This window comes from Balaenoptera musculus, chromosome 6 (assembly GCF_009873245.2).
Source record: "Balaenoptera musculus isolate JJ_BM4_2016_0621 chromosome 6, mBalMus1.pri.v3, whole genome shotgun sequence".
Lineage (NCBI taxonomy): Eukaryota > Metazoa > Chordata > Mammalia > Artiodactyla > Balaenopteridae > Balaenoptera > Balaenoptera musculus.
In genome coordinates, this window is record NC_045790.1 from 82,747,813 (window position 1) to 82,762,004 (window position 14,192).

Genomic DNA, 14,192 nt, shown 5'->3' on the forward strand with positions numbered 1-14,192 from the left:
AATAACATCCTCCAAACTGTAACAGGGCCACAAGGCTAAAACTTATGGATGGTTTCTAAGCGAAATGTTTACTGTCTTCTCCCTCTGTTCCTGGGAACTAAAACTTACATTCTTGTTACTGTGCATTCATTGTTCCTGATTAACGTGGGCGGGCCTTCTTGCCGTTTTTGCTTGTTGCTCTTAACCGTAGCCCCAAGACTTTTCTTTAAATACACCTGCTTTCTCCCCAGAAGGCATGACGGTAGTTTTCAGGACATTAGTCTGCTACCCTTCTCATCTGCTGGCAATCAGTAAATTTCTCTTTCCTTTATCCTCAAAACCTTGTCCTTGTTATTCTCATTTGGCATCAGGATTAGGACCGAATTTTTGGTAACAAAATTGGCTGAGTCAGCCAGGAGGCACGTCGGCGCCCCTGTGGTGTGCATCCCGCTCTCGACCTCCCATCTAACGCTGTCGGAGCAGAGAGGGGTGCCCTGGGTTGGGCTTGGAGCCCTTGCCTGTGGGAGTGCTGCCTCCTGGGGAGAGAGTGAGGGGCTGTCCCAGCGGCTGGAGCCCCATCTTACTCCCGTCTCTCTCCTTGAAGAGGACGTGGTCTCCTGTAGCTTGAACCTTCTTTGAGGAAGAGTTGCCACACCTTGGCCATTTGGGGAAGTGCCTCCCGCCCCCCCCCACTTGGTTCCACACTTTTGGGGAAGGTTGTGAATCTTCCAGCCTGTTAGGAGGCATTTGTGGCGCCGTTGGTGTGTAAGTCATGGTTGAGTGGGACCAGGGAACCCAGCGAAGTCGTTCCCTTTTGTTCTCTTTTGAGTTTTGAAAGGTTCCTGTTTGTTTAGTTGGCCTTCGTTTTGATATATTTTGGGTTGGTTCCTTTGTTGTTGTTCTTTTGTCATTTGTCTGCTTTTAAACATGGGAGGTGCCGTTTTAGTTCCATCTGAAAGTCCTTTGGGAAGAATTCTGGCCGAATGGCCAACTTATAGCTATAAGCCTTTGTCTAAAAGGAAAATGGGGAATGAGAGCTCTTTTCCATCTTGTAGTTGTTCCCTAGGGTGTATTTTACACAACTGGGGGATTTTTAGTATGCTCCTAGTAAGAGAAAGTTAAATGATGAGAATTCATTGAAGGTCTAGATCATTTTTTGATAAGATAAAACACTGGACACAGACTGCTAGACAAGTCTGAGTTTGCCTACTTTTGTCTTCTTATGAGAGAAAAACTAAAGATGTTTGGGTTTATTAGATACACATCTTTTACCACATCGAAGAAAAATTATGCTGTAGAAAAAAATGTATATTTTTAGAGGTTATGGAATATGTTCTTAAGTTTGCCAGTCAGGAAATACTGGTATGACAAACAGTTCATAATTGCTTGCTTCTTGGTTTTCATTTTAAGGGTTAAAAATTGTAATATATGTGCAATTAAAAACTACTAGAAATAATAAGGGAAACATTTCAGTATGTAAATAAAGTAGGATACATGTTGTCGGTAAGAGAAGGTGAGAAGAATGGAGATATTTTTGTTAAGGGAAAAGAGTAATTTTGTCCTGAAGCTAGTTATTTCTAAATGAGGGGGAAAGAGAGGAGGACAAACTTATACGGATATAGGAAGTGATGGAACGGTTGTGGGAAAGGAACCTTGAGAAGAGAGTTTTATGCGTGGTCAAAACTGGCTAAGATTAGATTGAATTTAATTAAGTAGATGAATTTGTTATTAAAAGTGAGCTGGTACAAGGCTGGATTTTGGTTTACTCTCTCTCTGTCAAGAGAATAGTTTTTCCTGGAATGTTGAGCTGCTTTTGATAACAAACTAAGTTTCTTCACTTTTTAAGTGATCTTTAGTGATCTATTGTAATGTTCTTTATTTGACTATGAAATCTTTTATTGTTACTTTTGTTAAAATAAGTATTGTTTCATAGTGACTTATGATCCTATTTGACCAGGTGTTTTAAAACATTTTGATATTTTTGACAAACTTCCCAAGGATCAAATTCTAAATGAAGTTCTTTTAGCCTCTAACTAACTTTGGGATGTTTCAATGGGCCCCTGAGGTATCTCAGAGAGAAATTTTAAATTAATTTGAATTATTTTGTATGTTAAATTACATTGGAAACATTGTCAGATGAGTGGTGATAAACCTTTTTACGTTATATTGTATGAGTAAATCTTATTAAAATAAATGTTCTAGAAATTAGGAAGTTCCTAAAATTTGGATGTATCCTGGTATTGTTATCAGTCATAATTCTAGTTATTATCTTAAAATGTCGTACGTCATAACACTCAGTTAAGCTTCTTTGTCAACTGCATTGTAATCAGATCTTTAACCGTCACCTTTATGTTTTTTGTCATTCATAGACAGTTATTATTTCACTCTGATGCTTTGCAAAACTGCTTCATCTTTAAGACGAATCATAGAAAGGACTTTTTGACAAGTACAGCTTTCTGATAACTTTCAGATCATACTGCTGAATTGGGTAGAAATTACAATTCTAATGGAAACCCTGATGGTTTCATAAACTGTTAGCAAAAGGATTAGTTACATAGGCTGAGTGAACTGATGAATATGGTTGTAATTTTTTGGTTTTTATCTGAAATATTACTGGCTTTTAATCTGTGTTTTTCAGATGTAAAGAAACCTTTCCCCTTAAGCTAATTATGATTTATAACAACTTGGTAAATTATACCCTTGTAAGTAGAATTGAAGCATTTATCTTTGCTTTCTATCTGATCCCTCCAGAGCTTGGAAACTCTTGGGTTCCCAGAAGTCTTGTCAGATGAATGAGGAAAATCACCTCCTGTCAGGTGCAGGAATCTCAAGATATTCTGGAGACCTGGAGAAGAGAGGAATTTACCCAAATCTATAGATATCACAGGCAGAATCTGAAGGCAAGCCATTAGCATGGCTTTCCTAGCCTTGAGGGGCCTTTTAAAAGTTCGATCTGGGATTCCTAATGAAAAGTTCCAGTGCAGCCAGTTTAAGAGAGCCTATATGAGCAATTACACTTATGCAAATAATCAGGCCAAGTTTATGGAAACCAGGCTTATTTTGAACAAATTAGTCTTAACACGTTATTATTATTTTTTATAAGATACTTAAATATATGTATATATATATATATTTATTTATTTGGCTCTGTGCTGGGTCTTAGTTGCGGCACGCAGGATCTTCGTTGCTGCATGTGCGATCTTTAGTTGAGGCGCGTGAGATCTTTTAGTTGCGGCATGCGAGATCTTTTTAGTTGCAGCATGTGGACTCTTAGTTGCAGCATGCGGGATCTAGTTCCCTGACCAGGGATTGAACCTGGGCCCCCTGCATTGGGAGAGTGGAGTCTTAACCACTGGACCACGAGGGAAGTCCCTTTAACACATTATTGACTGGAGATGTATTAATACATCTTTTGTTACCCGAATGTTATTGACCGGAGACTTATCAATATGTTTTTAGGGAGTGATACAATTAATATCACCGTGTGAAGTTGTTAAAGCTTAAAATTGATCAAGGGTTGGGACTTCCCTGGTGGTGCAGTGGCTAAGAATCTGCCTGCCAATGCAGGGGACACAGGTTTGAGCCCTGGTCCAGGAAGATCCCACATGCTGCGGAACAAGTAAGCCTGTGCACCACAACTACTGAGCCTGCGCTCTAGAGCCTGCGAGCCACAATTACTGAGCCCACGTGCCACAGCTCCTGAGCCTGCGTGCCACAAATACTGAAGCCCGTGCGCCTAGAGCCTGTGCTCCACAACAAGAGAAGCCACTGCAGTGAGAAGCCTGTGCACTGCAATGAAGAGTAGCTCCCACTCGCTGCAACTAGAGAAAGCCCGTGCGCAGCAACGAAGACCCAACACAGCCAAATAAATAAATAAATAAATAAATAAATAAATAAATTAATAAATTAATTAATTAATTAAAAAAATAAAAATAAAATTGATCAAGGGTTCATTATACAACTTATGATTGTTGTTATCGTTCACATTTTGCTCCATTAGGTTTTTGTTCCAACCTTGTGTATATTATAAACGCAAGCTTATTACTGTAAAATTTTCAAAAATGATGCATCACGAGATTTTGGGTGAAGAAGAATTTTTTGATGAATTTTATGCAGATATTTTCTCTGATTGTCTGAGCGACATATATACTAGTATCCTGGAAAGTGATAGTTCTTCAGAATATAGTTCTGATTCAGACGATGTGAATGTTAGACCAACAAAAAGACAAAAAACCTTAGTGATTGATTCTGATACAGAAAGTGAAAATGAAACTCACAGTGGTGGAGAATGCTCCTTTGCTTCTACAGAAGAGTGGATTGAAGACAGCATTTGACAGAAATTAGAAGACTTTACAGGTGTGTCAGGTGTAACTATTGAATGTAATAACCCGCAAAGTGTTAGTGAAATAACAGCATTAATTTTTGGTAACGACTTTTTCGAGTTGGTCACTTCTCAAACAGACTTGTATCATCAACAGAATGAAAAGTCATATAAAAATTAGGATAAGGCTTTAAAGTGGAGTGATGTAACCAGTAGTGACATGATGTTTCTTGGATTAATAATTTTGATTGCACAAATAAGAAAGTCACACTGGGCGCCCCTGTGGGCGGGCCGGACTTGGCGCTCGCACCCCTTGGCTGCAGCCCGGCGCCCGCTCCGCCTTCCACTTACGATGCGCGGTCGGTCGAGCCGGTGTATGTGCCTCAATAACAGGTCGGCCCCGCTGCCCGCCATTGTGCCCGCTGTCCGGAAGGCCACCGCCGCGGTGATATTCCTTCATGGATTGGGAGATACAGGGCATGGGTGGGCAGAAGACTTGGCAGGTATCAGAAGCGCCCACATCAAATACATCTGCCCACATGCACCGGTTATGCCTGTAACGTTAAATATGAACATGGCCATGCCTTCTTGGTTTGACATTATTGGTCTTTCACCAGATTCACAGGAAGATGAAACTGGAATTAAACAGGCAGCAGAAAGTGTAAAAGCTTTGATAAGGCAAGAGGTGAAGAATGGCATTCCTTCTAACAGAATTATTTTGGGAGGATTTTCTCAGGGAGGAGCTTTATCTCTGTACACGGCACTGACCACACAGCAGAAGCTGGCCAGCGTCACTGCTCTCAGCTGCTGGCTGCCCCTGCGGGCTTCCTTTCCACGCGGTCCTATCAGTGGCTTGAATAGAGACATTTCTATTCTTCAGTGCCATGGAAATTTGGATCCTTTAGTTCCCCTAATGTTTGGTTCTCTTACTGCTGAAAGGCTAAAAACATTGGTAAATCCAGCCAATGTAACCTTCAAAACCTATGGAGGCATGATACACAGTTCATGTCAACAGGAAATGATGGATATCAAGCAGTTCATTGATAAACTCCTAACTCCTATTGACTGATGTCACTAAGAGGCCTTGTGGAGAAGTACACACCAGCATCATCATTGTAGAGTATAAGCTTTTTCCTTTGTCCGATCTTGAAACCTCTAATGTTTGCAGTGTTAAAATGTTTTACAAATACACACCAATGACACAGGCTAAATAAATCTCCTCATGGAAAATTTATGATCTTTTAAGTTTCTATGTATGTATTTGTGTAACATGATCCAGAATATATTAGTATTAAAATAGGTGAAGCAGCTAGCTTCTTTCTCCCAAATGTAATTCAGCAAAATAATAAAATACTGCAACCAGATTTTTTATTACATCCCTTGAAAATTATTAGTATGCTTAATGAAAACTTGTTCAGGTATAAATGAGCAGTTAAGACATAAACAGTTTATGCATGCTGTGACTTAGACTCTGGACTTATTCCCAAATTGCTTAGTCACCATGCAGTATCTGTATATATATTTTAAAAATTAATTTATTTAATTTTGGCTGCGTTGGGTCTTCATTGCTGCACACGGGCTTTCTCTAGTTGCGGTGAGCGGGGGCTACTCTTTGTTGTGGTGCGCGGTCTTCTCATTGAGGTGGCTTCGCTTGTTGCGGAGCTTGGGCTCTAGGCGTGTGAATTTCAGTAGCTGTGGTGTGAGGGCTCAGTAGTTGTGGCTCGCGGGCTCTAGAGTGCAGGCTCAGTAGTTGTGGTGCACGGGCTTAGTTGCTCCATGGCATGTGGGATCTTCCCGGACCAGGGCTTGAACCCATGTCCCCTGCATTGGCAGGCAGATTCTTAACCACTGCGCCACCAGGGAAGTCCATGTATTTTTATATATGTGTTCATACGTACTTAATGATTATAATACATAATAAGAATAAGGTGTTATTACATTATTCCTAATAATAGGGATAATGCTTCTAAGTGTCAATAAAGAGTAATATTGCTGTCTTCAATTAATGGCCCTTTTATTTTGGGGACCAGGTTTTTCTTTCCTGAATATAATTTCTACTTAATATTCTTTTTTCCTCTCTAGAAAAGAAATGTGTTCTTTCTTCTTTTATATCCTTCATAACGGACCAAATATTGCCTACTTGCCATAGACATCTGCTGTCAATACGTGCTGTAATTTGACATTCTGAATCACAGACGTGACGGCATTGAAAACGTATTCATACTTGTAGAAAGAAACCAGACATCCCTTCAAAGTTTCTACACTACTTCTTAAACTGGACCTTTGTCTGCCGTTTAGGCCGGCAGAGTTACTTGAATCTTCAGTCCAGGTAACGAGAATAATTCTGTGTTTGTATTTTTCTGTAATTAACTGAAAGAATAATTAGGTCATATTCTAGTATGTTCTGAAATATTTAAGACTGATCTTACAAATTGTAATTTCTAAGATGATTTGCTCTAAGATGATTCTCCTCGTAGCACAGAGTTTTAGTTTACTTACTTTGCACATATGTTTGAAACCGACTGCTGTAGGAAATGAACAGTCCATTCAAAAAATTTGCTTTACTTTTTTCTGCCAATGAACTTATTTGAAATTTTCACTGTTGTCAGAGAGTTTCTGTGCAAACATAAAAGTAGCAATTATTTGATTTTAAATAGATTTTTCAGATTATTGGTTAACATTATTTGAAAGCAAGTTTATGGGTAATAAAAGTTAGTCAGAACTCAATACGTATGGTGTAGTTACCACCCAGTTTAATATGTAGCAAAAATGTACACCTGATATTTCTGAACTTAATTTTTCTGCTGTATTCCAACTGGCTAGAACACAGTTAGGAATGCATCTTTATAAATGGGTGCTACTTGATGATGGAAATGATTTCGTATGGGCAGTATAGGATGTTAATAATGAAGCCATACGTTTATGTCTGGATTTACAGTTTTAAATAATCATTTACTAAGTCATTTTGCTTTTATCTTGAAGAATATAAACTGTTGTTTCACTTACATAAATTAGCAAGATCTAATTTATGGCAAGAAATATTCCGTTGAAATGTTGTGCTGTAACGTGGGAAAATGTAAATCTTTTTCACGGTTTCTATCAAAGTGAAATAAAATTTAATTCTGAAAAAAAAAAAGAAAGAAAGAAAGTCACACTGGGAAGAACATTGGTCAACTGATCTCTTACTTGAAACACCTATCTTTCCAAAGATTATGACGAAAAGAAGGTTTGAACAAATAATAACATTTCTTCACTTTAACGATAACTCAGAAACTCCACTTCCTGCAGACAGAATTTCAAAAGTTAAACCTCTTTTGGATTATTTTCTGCCAAAATTTCAATTGATCTATATACCCAAACAAGAGCTATCACTTGATGAGGCAATGATAAGGTGGAGAGGACAACTCAGATTCAAAACCTGTAATCCTGGAAAACTTACAAAATATGGAATTTTAGTCAGGATGGTTAGCGAAAGTGAAACTGGATATATGTGCAGCCTTGAGATTTACATGGGTGAAGGAAAGAAACTGCAAGAAACAATATTGTTGGTCCTACAACCTTATCTTGGTTCATGGCACCATATTTACCAAGACAGTTATTACAACAGTGTGTTCACATCTGAAATAAGAGAGAATCGTGGTCTACTAAACCAATTAAAGGAGAAATCTAAAAATCTACAGAGGGGAGAAATGACATTCTTACGGAAGGGAGAAGTGATTCTTCTTATATGGAAAAACAAGAGGCTAGTCCGCATGGTGACAACTATTCAAGACACCTCCATAGCATCTACAGGAAAGGAATGCAGGAGGACTGGCCATCAGATAACTAAGCCCACTTGTATATAAGAGTATAATAAATATATGAAAGGAGTTGATCAATCCAGTCAGTATCTGGCAAACTTCAGTATCCTCCGGAGAACTCGCAAATGGTTTAAGAAAGTGGGTTTCTATTTGAGTAATTGCGGTTTATTCAATGCGTTTAAAATTTATTGTAGCCTTATTGCACAGAATAAAATGACTTACAAGCAGTTTTTGTTAGCAGTAGTTAGAGAATGGATAACTGACCATTCTGGTGAATGTAGTGGTAGTCCCACACCTGGTCCTTCAAGCCCCCCGCACGGATCCACCATGTCGACTATCAGGTAAAACAAAAGAACATATTCTAGAGGAAATAATGCCCACAGGACTAAAAAAAAATGCTGCCGGGAAGTGTAGAGTCTGCTCTTCCAGGGGAAAGGGCAATGAAACACGGTATATTTGTAATAGATGTTCTGTTCCCCTGCACAGTGGTGCCTGCTATGCTGCCTATCACACTCTAACGAAATATTAGAATGCTTTAGTAAGACGTATACAAAGTTTCAAATAAATACATTAAGTGCAAAAAAAGTTGCTGATATTTACTCAGACGCGGGTGTTTCAATATTCACTTACATAACAAATTGCCAGCCATGGGCGTTAGTTTCTGCAAAAATCCCCTGGTCAGTAATGTGTTAATTTGGCTAGATTTAGTAGAAATGAGGATAATTTAGAGAGAAAAATTATGTTTCAATAGTATACCTTTGGATATTGAAGTTTTGTATTTGAGGTTTTGTGTTTATTCTCTACATCCAAGATGGCTCCTTGTTACTATGTCACATTATTGTAAAGTTTAATTGAATTATTAAAATAATGTTCTAAGCTTGTTTCTAAAGCCAGTCACAGTAATCTATCTTTGGATGAAGATCAGATGCCCTGTGACTTGCAACTAGGAGATTATGCACCCTGGAAAAGACATCATTTAAAGGACTGTCTCCAAATTAGACAAAAGGACCCTTATCAGGTACTCTTTAACTAGCGTATGTGCAGCAAAATTGAAAGAAATTGACTCTTTTATTTATTTATTTATTTGGCTGCACTGGGTCTTGGTTGTGGCATGTGGGATCTTCGTTGCAGCATGCAGGATCTTTAGTTGTGGCGTGCGGTATCTTTAGTGGCGGCATGCGGGATCTTATAGTTGTGGCATGTGGGATCTTTTAGTTGCGGCCTGTGGGATCTTTTAATTGCGACATGCAGGATCTTTTAGTTGCAGCATGCGGAATCTTTAGTTGCAGCATGGGGGATCTTTTAGTTGTGGCATGTGGGATCTTTTAGTTGTGGCATGCAGGATCTTTAGTTGTGGCATGTGAACTCTTAGTTGCAGCATGTGGGATCTACTTCCCTGACCAGGGATCAAACCCGGGCCCCCTGCATTGGTAGCACGGAGTCTTAGCCACTGGACCACCAGGAAAGTTCCTGAAGGAAATTGACTCTTCATGTTTTCCGCTTAAGAAGGGCCTCTGCGTTGGACTGTCTATAGAAAAGACTGCTGACCACAAATGACACCCATACCAGAATGAGAAGAAGGTAACAGTAGTGGTAGGCAGCTGACCCAAAAATCTGGACCAGGCCTGTAAGAACCATCCAACTAATTTATTTATTATTATTTTAAAAATATTTATTTATTTATTTACTTATTTTTGGCTGCGTTGGGTCTTAGTGTGGCATGCGGGATCTTTTTGTTGTGGTGCATGGGCTCTTCGTTGCGGCATGCGGGCTTCTCTCTGGTTTTGGCGTGCAGGCTTCTCTCTAGTTGTGGCGCGCGGGTTCAGTAGTTGCAGCACGTGGGCTTAGTTGCCCCACGGCAGGTGGGATCTTAGTTCCCCAACCAGGGATCGAACCCTCATCCCCTGCATTGGAAGGTGGATTCTTAACCACTGGACCACCAGGGAAGTCCCATCCAACTAATTTAATTAAACTGTTTACCAAATGTTTGTCTTCTATCAAAATGGAAAGTTATTGTTTTACTTCTAACCGTACTTTTAACTCCATTGTTCAGGATGGAAAGAAAATTCTTTAGTGAAGTTGTCGTCAAGAGTATAACTATTCATGACATGTATCACTGCTTGCTTTGAGTATACTGCTAAAAGCACATATACAATGTTTGAATGACAATTTGGTATAACTGATAAAGCGTAGAGCCTATAAAATGTTTCTTCGTTAGCATACGTCTGAGCTTGTTCACTATGTTTGATTAGTTTTCCTCCAATGTGGATAACTAGGCATACACACACACACACACACACACACACACACACACACACACACACACACACACACACACACACACACACACACACACACACACACACACACACACACACACACACACACCCAGAGTAGGCCTAGCACTGAGGGGCATGGTGGACCTAGGGCCGGCAGCAACCACCCTGGCATCAAGCGACAAATATTTTGATCATCAGTGCTTTCTATCGAAACATTTGCAAACAAAAAGGGGAAATTATAGAAGAAATTTTCACATATTGAGGTATGGCGAAGTTATTCTGGCTTTTACATGATTTAACTTAGATTAGAACAGCCTGTTTGTGACCTGTCAGAGACATGCATTGTACATCTGCTTTAACCAGTAAGAAAAAGAATACATTTAAAAATCAAAGTAGAGTAACTGGTTCAGGCATCCAAAATGAGCTGGATGGCCATTCTGAACATGGTTTCAGACACATTTCTGTACTACTGAGAACCTGATTGCCAACTGCAACCTTATGGCCTCAAGGTGCTATTACAAGAAGAGGTGATGTCAAGCCAGAAAGAAAAAAGAAAAAGCCTCTCTGCATATCTTGCAGGATTCTAGAGCATCTTTTGGGACAAGAGAATTCTTTAAAGTGAAAGTCCAGAACTTTCTCTCCTCTAACCCTCCTCAATTTTAACATTGCCCCTGTTCAGCAGGAAGTAGCCAGATGACGTCATTGCCCGCACTCCCATAGATACGGAAGGTTATAACTGACAGGGCCACAAGGCTGAAACTGATGCATGATTTCTTTTTTTTTTTAAATTAATTTTTATTTTATTTTTGGCTGCATTGAGTCTTTGTTGCTGAACGCGGGCTTTCTCTAGTTGCGACAAGCGGGGGCTCTAGGCGTGCAGGCTAAAGTAGTTGTGGCACATGGGCTCAGTAGTTGTGGCTCGCGGGCTCTAGAGCACAGGATCAGTAGTTGTGGCGCATGGGCCTAGTTGCTCCGTGGCATGTGGGATCCTCCCGGACCCGGGCTCGAGCCTGTGTCCCCTGCATTGGCAGGCAGATTCCCAACCACTGCGCCACCAGGGAAGTCCCTGATGCATGATTTCTAAGTGAAACTGTTTTCCCTGTCTTCTCCCTCCGTTGCTGGGAACTAAAACTTACATTCTTTGTTATCGTGCATTCTTTGTTACTGATTAATGTGGGCGGGCATTCTTGCTGTTTTTGTTTGTTCCTCTTAACCCCAGCCCCAAGATTTTCCTTTAAATATGCCTGCTTTCTCCCCAGAAGGCAGGACAGCAGTTTTCAAGATGTTAGTCTGCTACCCTCCTCATTTGCTGGTATATCAATAAATTTCTCTTTTCTTTATCCTCAAAACCTTGCCCTTGTTATTTTTATTCGACATTGGGGACAAGGACTGAATTTTCGATAACAAGGTCAATGATATATTAATTTATACTGTTGTTCCAGGCAAAGGGGGGAATGAAAGCAATAAAGTCCAAATTTAGTTCAGGTATACCCTTCTATGAGTTGGTTCCCGGTAGATTCATTCCTTCCAACTAAAAGTCGGGTATCAGCTGCTGGCTTAGGTCCCAGTACCAGTTTTGGCAAAGGTTGCTCCAGAGGTTATTACTCCAGGGACCCTCACATGGCTTGCGCCACTGCCTGTGAGGACTAGTAGTGCCAGGGCAGGAATGGATATCTCTTCTCTTCCTGAGACTGCAGCACAGTTTAGCACCACTGCTGACCAAGAGTAGCCTGGCTAGGGTAGGAGCAAGTGTCTCAAGAGCTCTGCAGAACTATTTGGATCAGCAAAGAGTAGCCTTGCCCAGATGGAACACCCTAGACTTGCTGATCAAACCTCTTGGTTTTTATCATTTAAAAGTCCATCATGTGATGGATACCACTGCCATTACCCTGGTATCAATGATGTAATGCTCCTCTCCACTCCAGGTACAAAAGCTCTGTCAGAAAGTCCTAATATCCAACTTCAAAACAATTTCATCAAAAAAAAGTTATTCACAGTAAGTTCAAACCACAACCAGCTTGTCCAAAACAAGCTTTCCAAACATGGATTTGAAATCATAACAAGTTGATACATGACACTGGTGCACTCTCAGTGATAGCAATGAGAGGCAGTGGATAAAGGCGAGGGCTCTGCAGTCCATTTCCAGCACTGCAATCTTGAGTGATTTACTCAACCGAGGTCTCAGTCTTCTCATCTATAAACATGGAACTAAGGAGAACATCTGTCTCTGGAGGCAGATTTAGGTGAAGTTAATGAAGCTTAAGCTCACCTGCAGGGGCTGCTCAATTTGTTATATTTATTTTCTTACTCTGAATAAGCATCCATCTTCGTGTCTAACTTTGTGTTCATAATTGTGTTTTTTTCTAAGGAAGCCTTCAATACTATATCAATTCCAATCTCCATAAAACCTGAATACACTTCTATCAATATCCCTAGAGTTATTTTGGTAATTAAATAAAGTAATTTGTGTGAAGCTGTAAGCACAGAGTGTGGGGCACAGTAAATGCTCAGTAAACATTAACTATAATTAAAACAATAAAGTAGATCTCGAGGCAAATGGCAGTAAACCACAAAGAGGATGGAAGATTATATAGTAGAATTCACACCATTGAAAACTCGGAAATACTATAATTGCAATTGGAGATTTTAACACACCACTTTTAACCTTTGTGAGATTTGCTAGAAAACAGCCACAGAAAACAAAGATACAGAGATCAGAATGCTATGATAAGGTAGGGTCAATCAAATAGGGATTATTTAGTCTTTTTATATTATGTTCCATGTCAAAAAGACATTTTTGGTTTCCAAAAAGATTTTGTGCCAGAAGTACCTTGTCATTAATACTTGAAAATAATAAAAAAGTTAACAACCAAACAATCTAATCCCTTAGAAATAAAAACAATAAATTTTCTAAGTAACTATTGGGTAAAAGGGGAAATAGAAGCTGCCATTATAAACTATTTGGTGCAGGAGGCTGGAATACAATAAAAGCTGTACGTATCAAAATTCAGCCTGAGTGCTTAGTCACTGGTGTCATATGGACTCCAGTATTAGAATTCTAACACCAATGATTAACTGTGTGACCTTGGGACACAGACTAGAACACTGTCATTCTTGTGGGTAAAGAGTTGGGAGGGGTATTGCAGGTTTTTCAACTTTTTCACCCTGTTACAGGTTGAATTGTATCTCCCCTAAATTCATATGTTGAAGTCCCAACCCCCAGTATCTCAGAACGTGACTGTATTTGGAGATAGGGCCTTTAAAGAGGTAATTAAGGTGAAATGAGTGCTCGCTTCAGCAGCACATATACTAAAATTGGAATGATACAGAGAAGATTAGCATGGCCCCTGCGCAAGGATGACATGCAAATTCGTGAAGAGTTCCATATTTTTTTTATAATCCAATAAAGATGTTAAAAGAAAAAGGTGAAATGAGGTCATAAGGTGGGCCCTACTCCAATTTGACTTGTGTCTTTATAAGAAGAGATTAGAACACACACACACACACACACACACACACACACACACACACACACACGGAGGGAAGACCATGTGAAGACACAGGGAAGACAGCCATCTACAAACCAAGGAGAGTGGCCTCAAAAGAAACCAGCCCTGTTGACACCTTGATCTTGGATTTCTAACCTCCAGAATTGTGAGAAAATTGATTTCTGTTGTTAAAGCGCTGTGTTTTGTTAGGACAACCCTAGCAAACTAATACACTCCCCTAACAGAGTGAGCTTCCTTGGAAACCCATCCCAGGCACAGCTCATAATGGCTTAGAGCACCCATGAAAACTCTCTGAAGCTTTATT

At 39.8% G+C, this 14,192-nt stretch overlaps 1 protein-coding gene and 1 non-coding gene across 2 annotated transcripts; both read left to right on the plus strand.

The window, feature by feature from the left end:
- Positions 1–4,328: 4,328 nt before the first annotated feature.
- LOC118896602 (acyl-protein thioesterase 1-like) lies at positions 4,329–5,765 on the plus strand. Its single transcript, XM_036854587.1, has one exon. The coding sequence runs from the start codon at positions 4,521–4,523 to the stop codon at positions 5,367–5,369; it is 849 nt and encodes a 282-aa protein (XP_036710482.1). The 5' UTR covers positions 4,329–4,520; the 3' UTR covers positions 5,370–5,765.
- Positions 5,766–13,664: 7,899 nt separating this feature from the next.
- LOC118897605 lies at positions 13,665–13,771 on the plus strand. Its single transcript, XR_005020493.1, has one exon. It is a non-coding gene; the product is annotated as a U6 spliceosomal RNA (small nuclear RNA).
- The last annotated feature ends 421 nt before the right edge of the window (positions 13,772–14,192 follow it).

What these genes read in the sequence shown, in the direction of transcription:
- LOC118896602 (XM_036854587.1), top strand. Translation starts at nt 4,521, where the DNA reads ATGATGTTTCTTGGATTAATAATTTTGATTGCACAAATAAGAAAGTCA.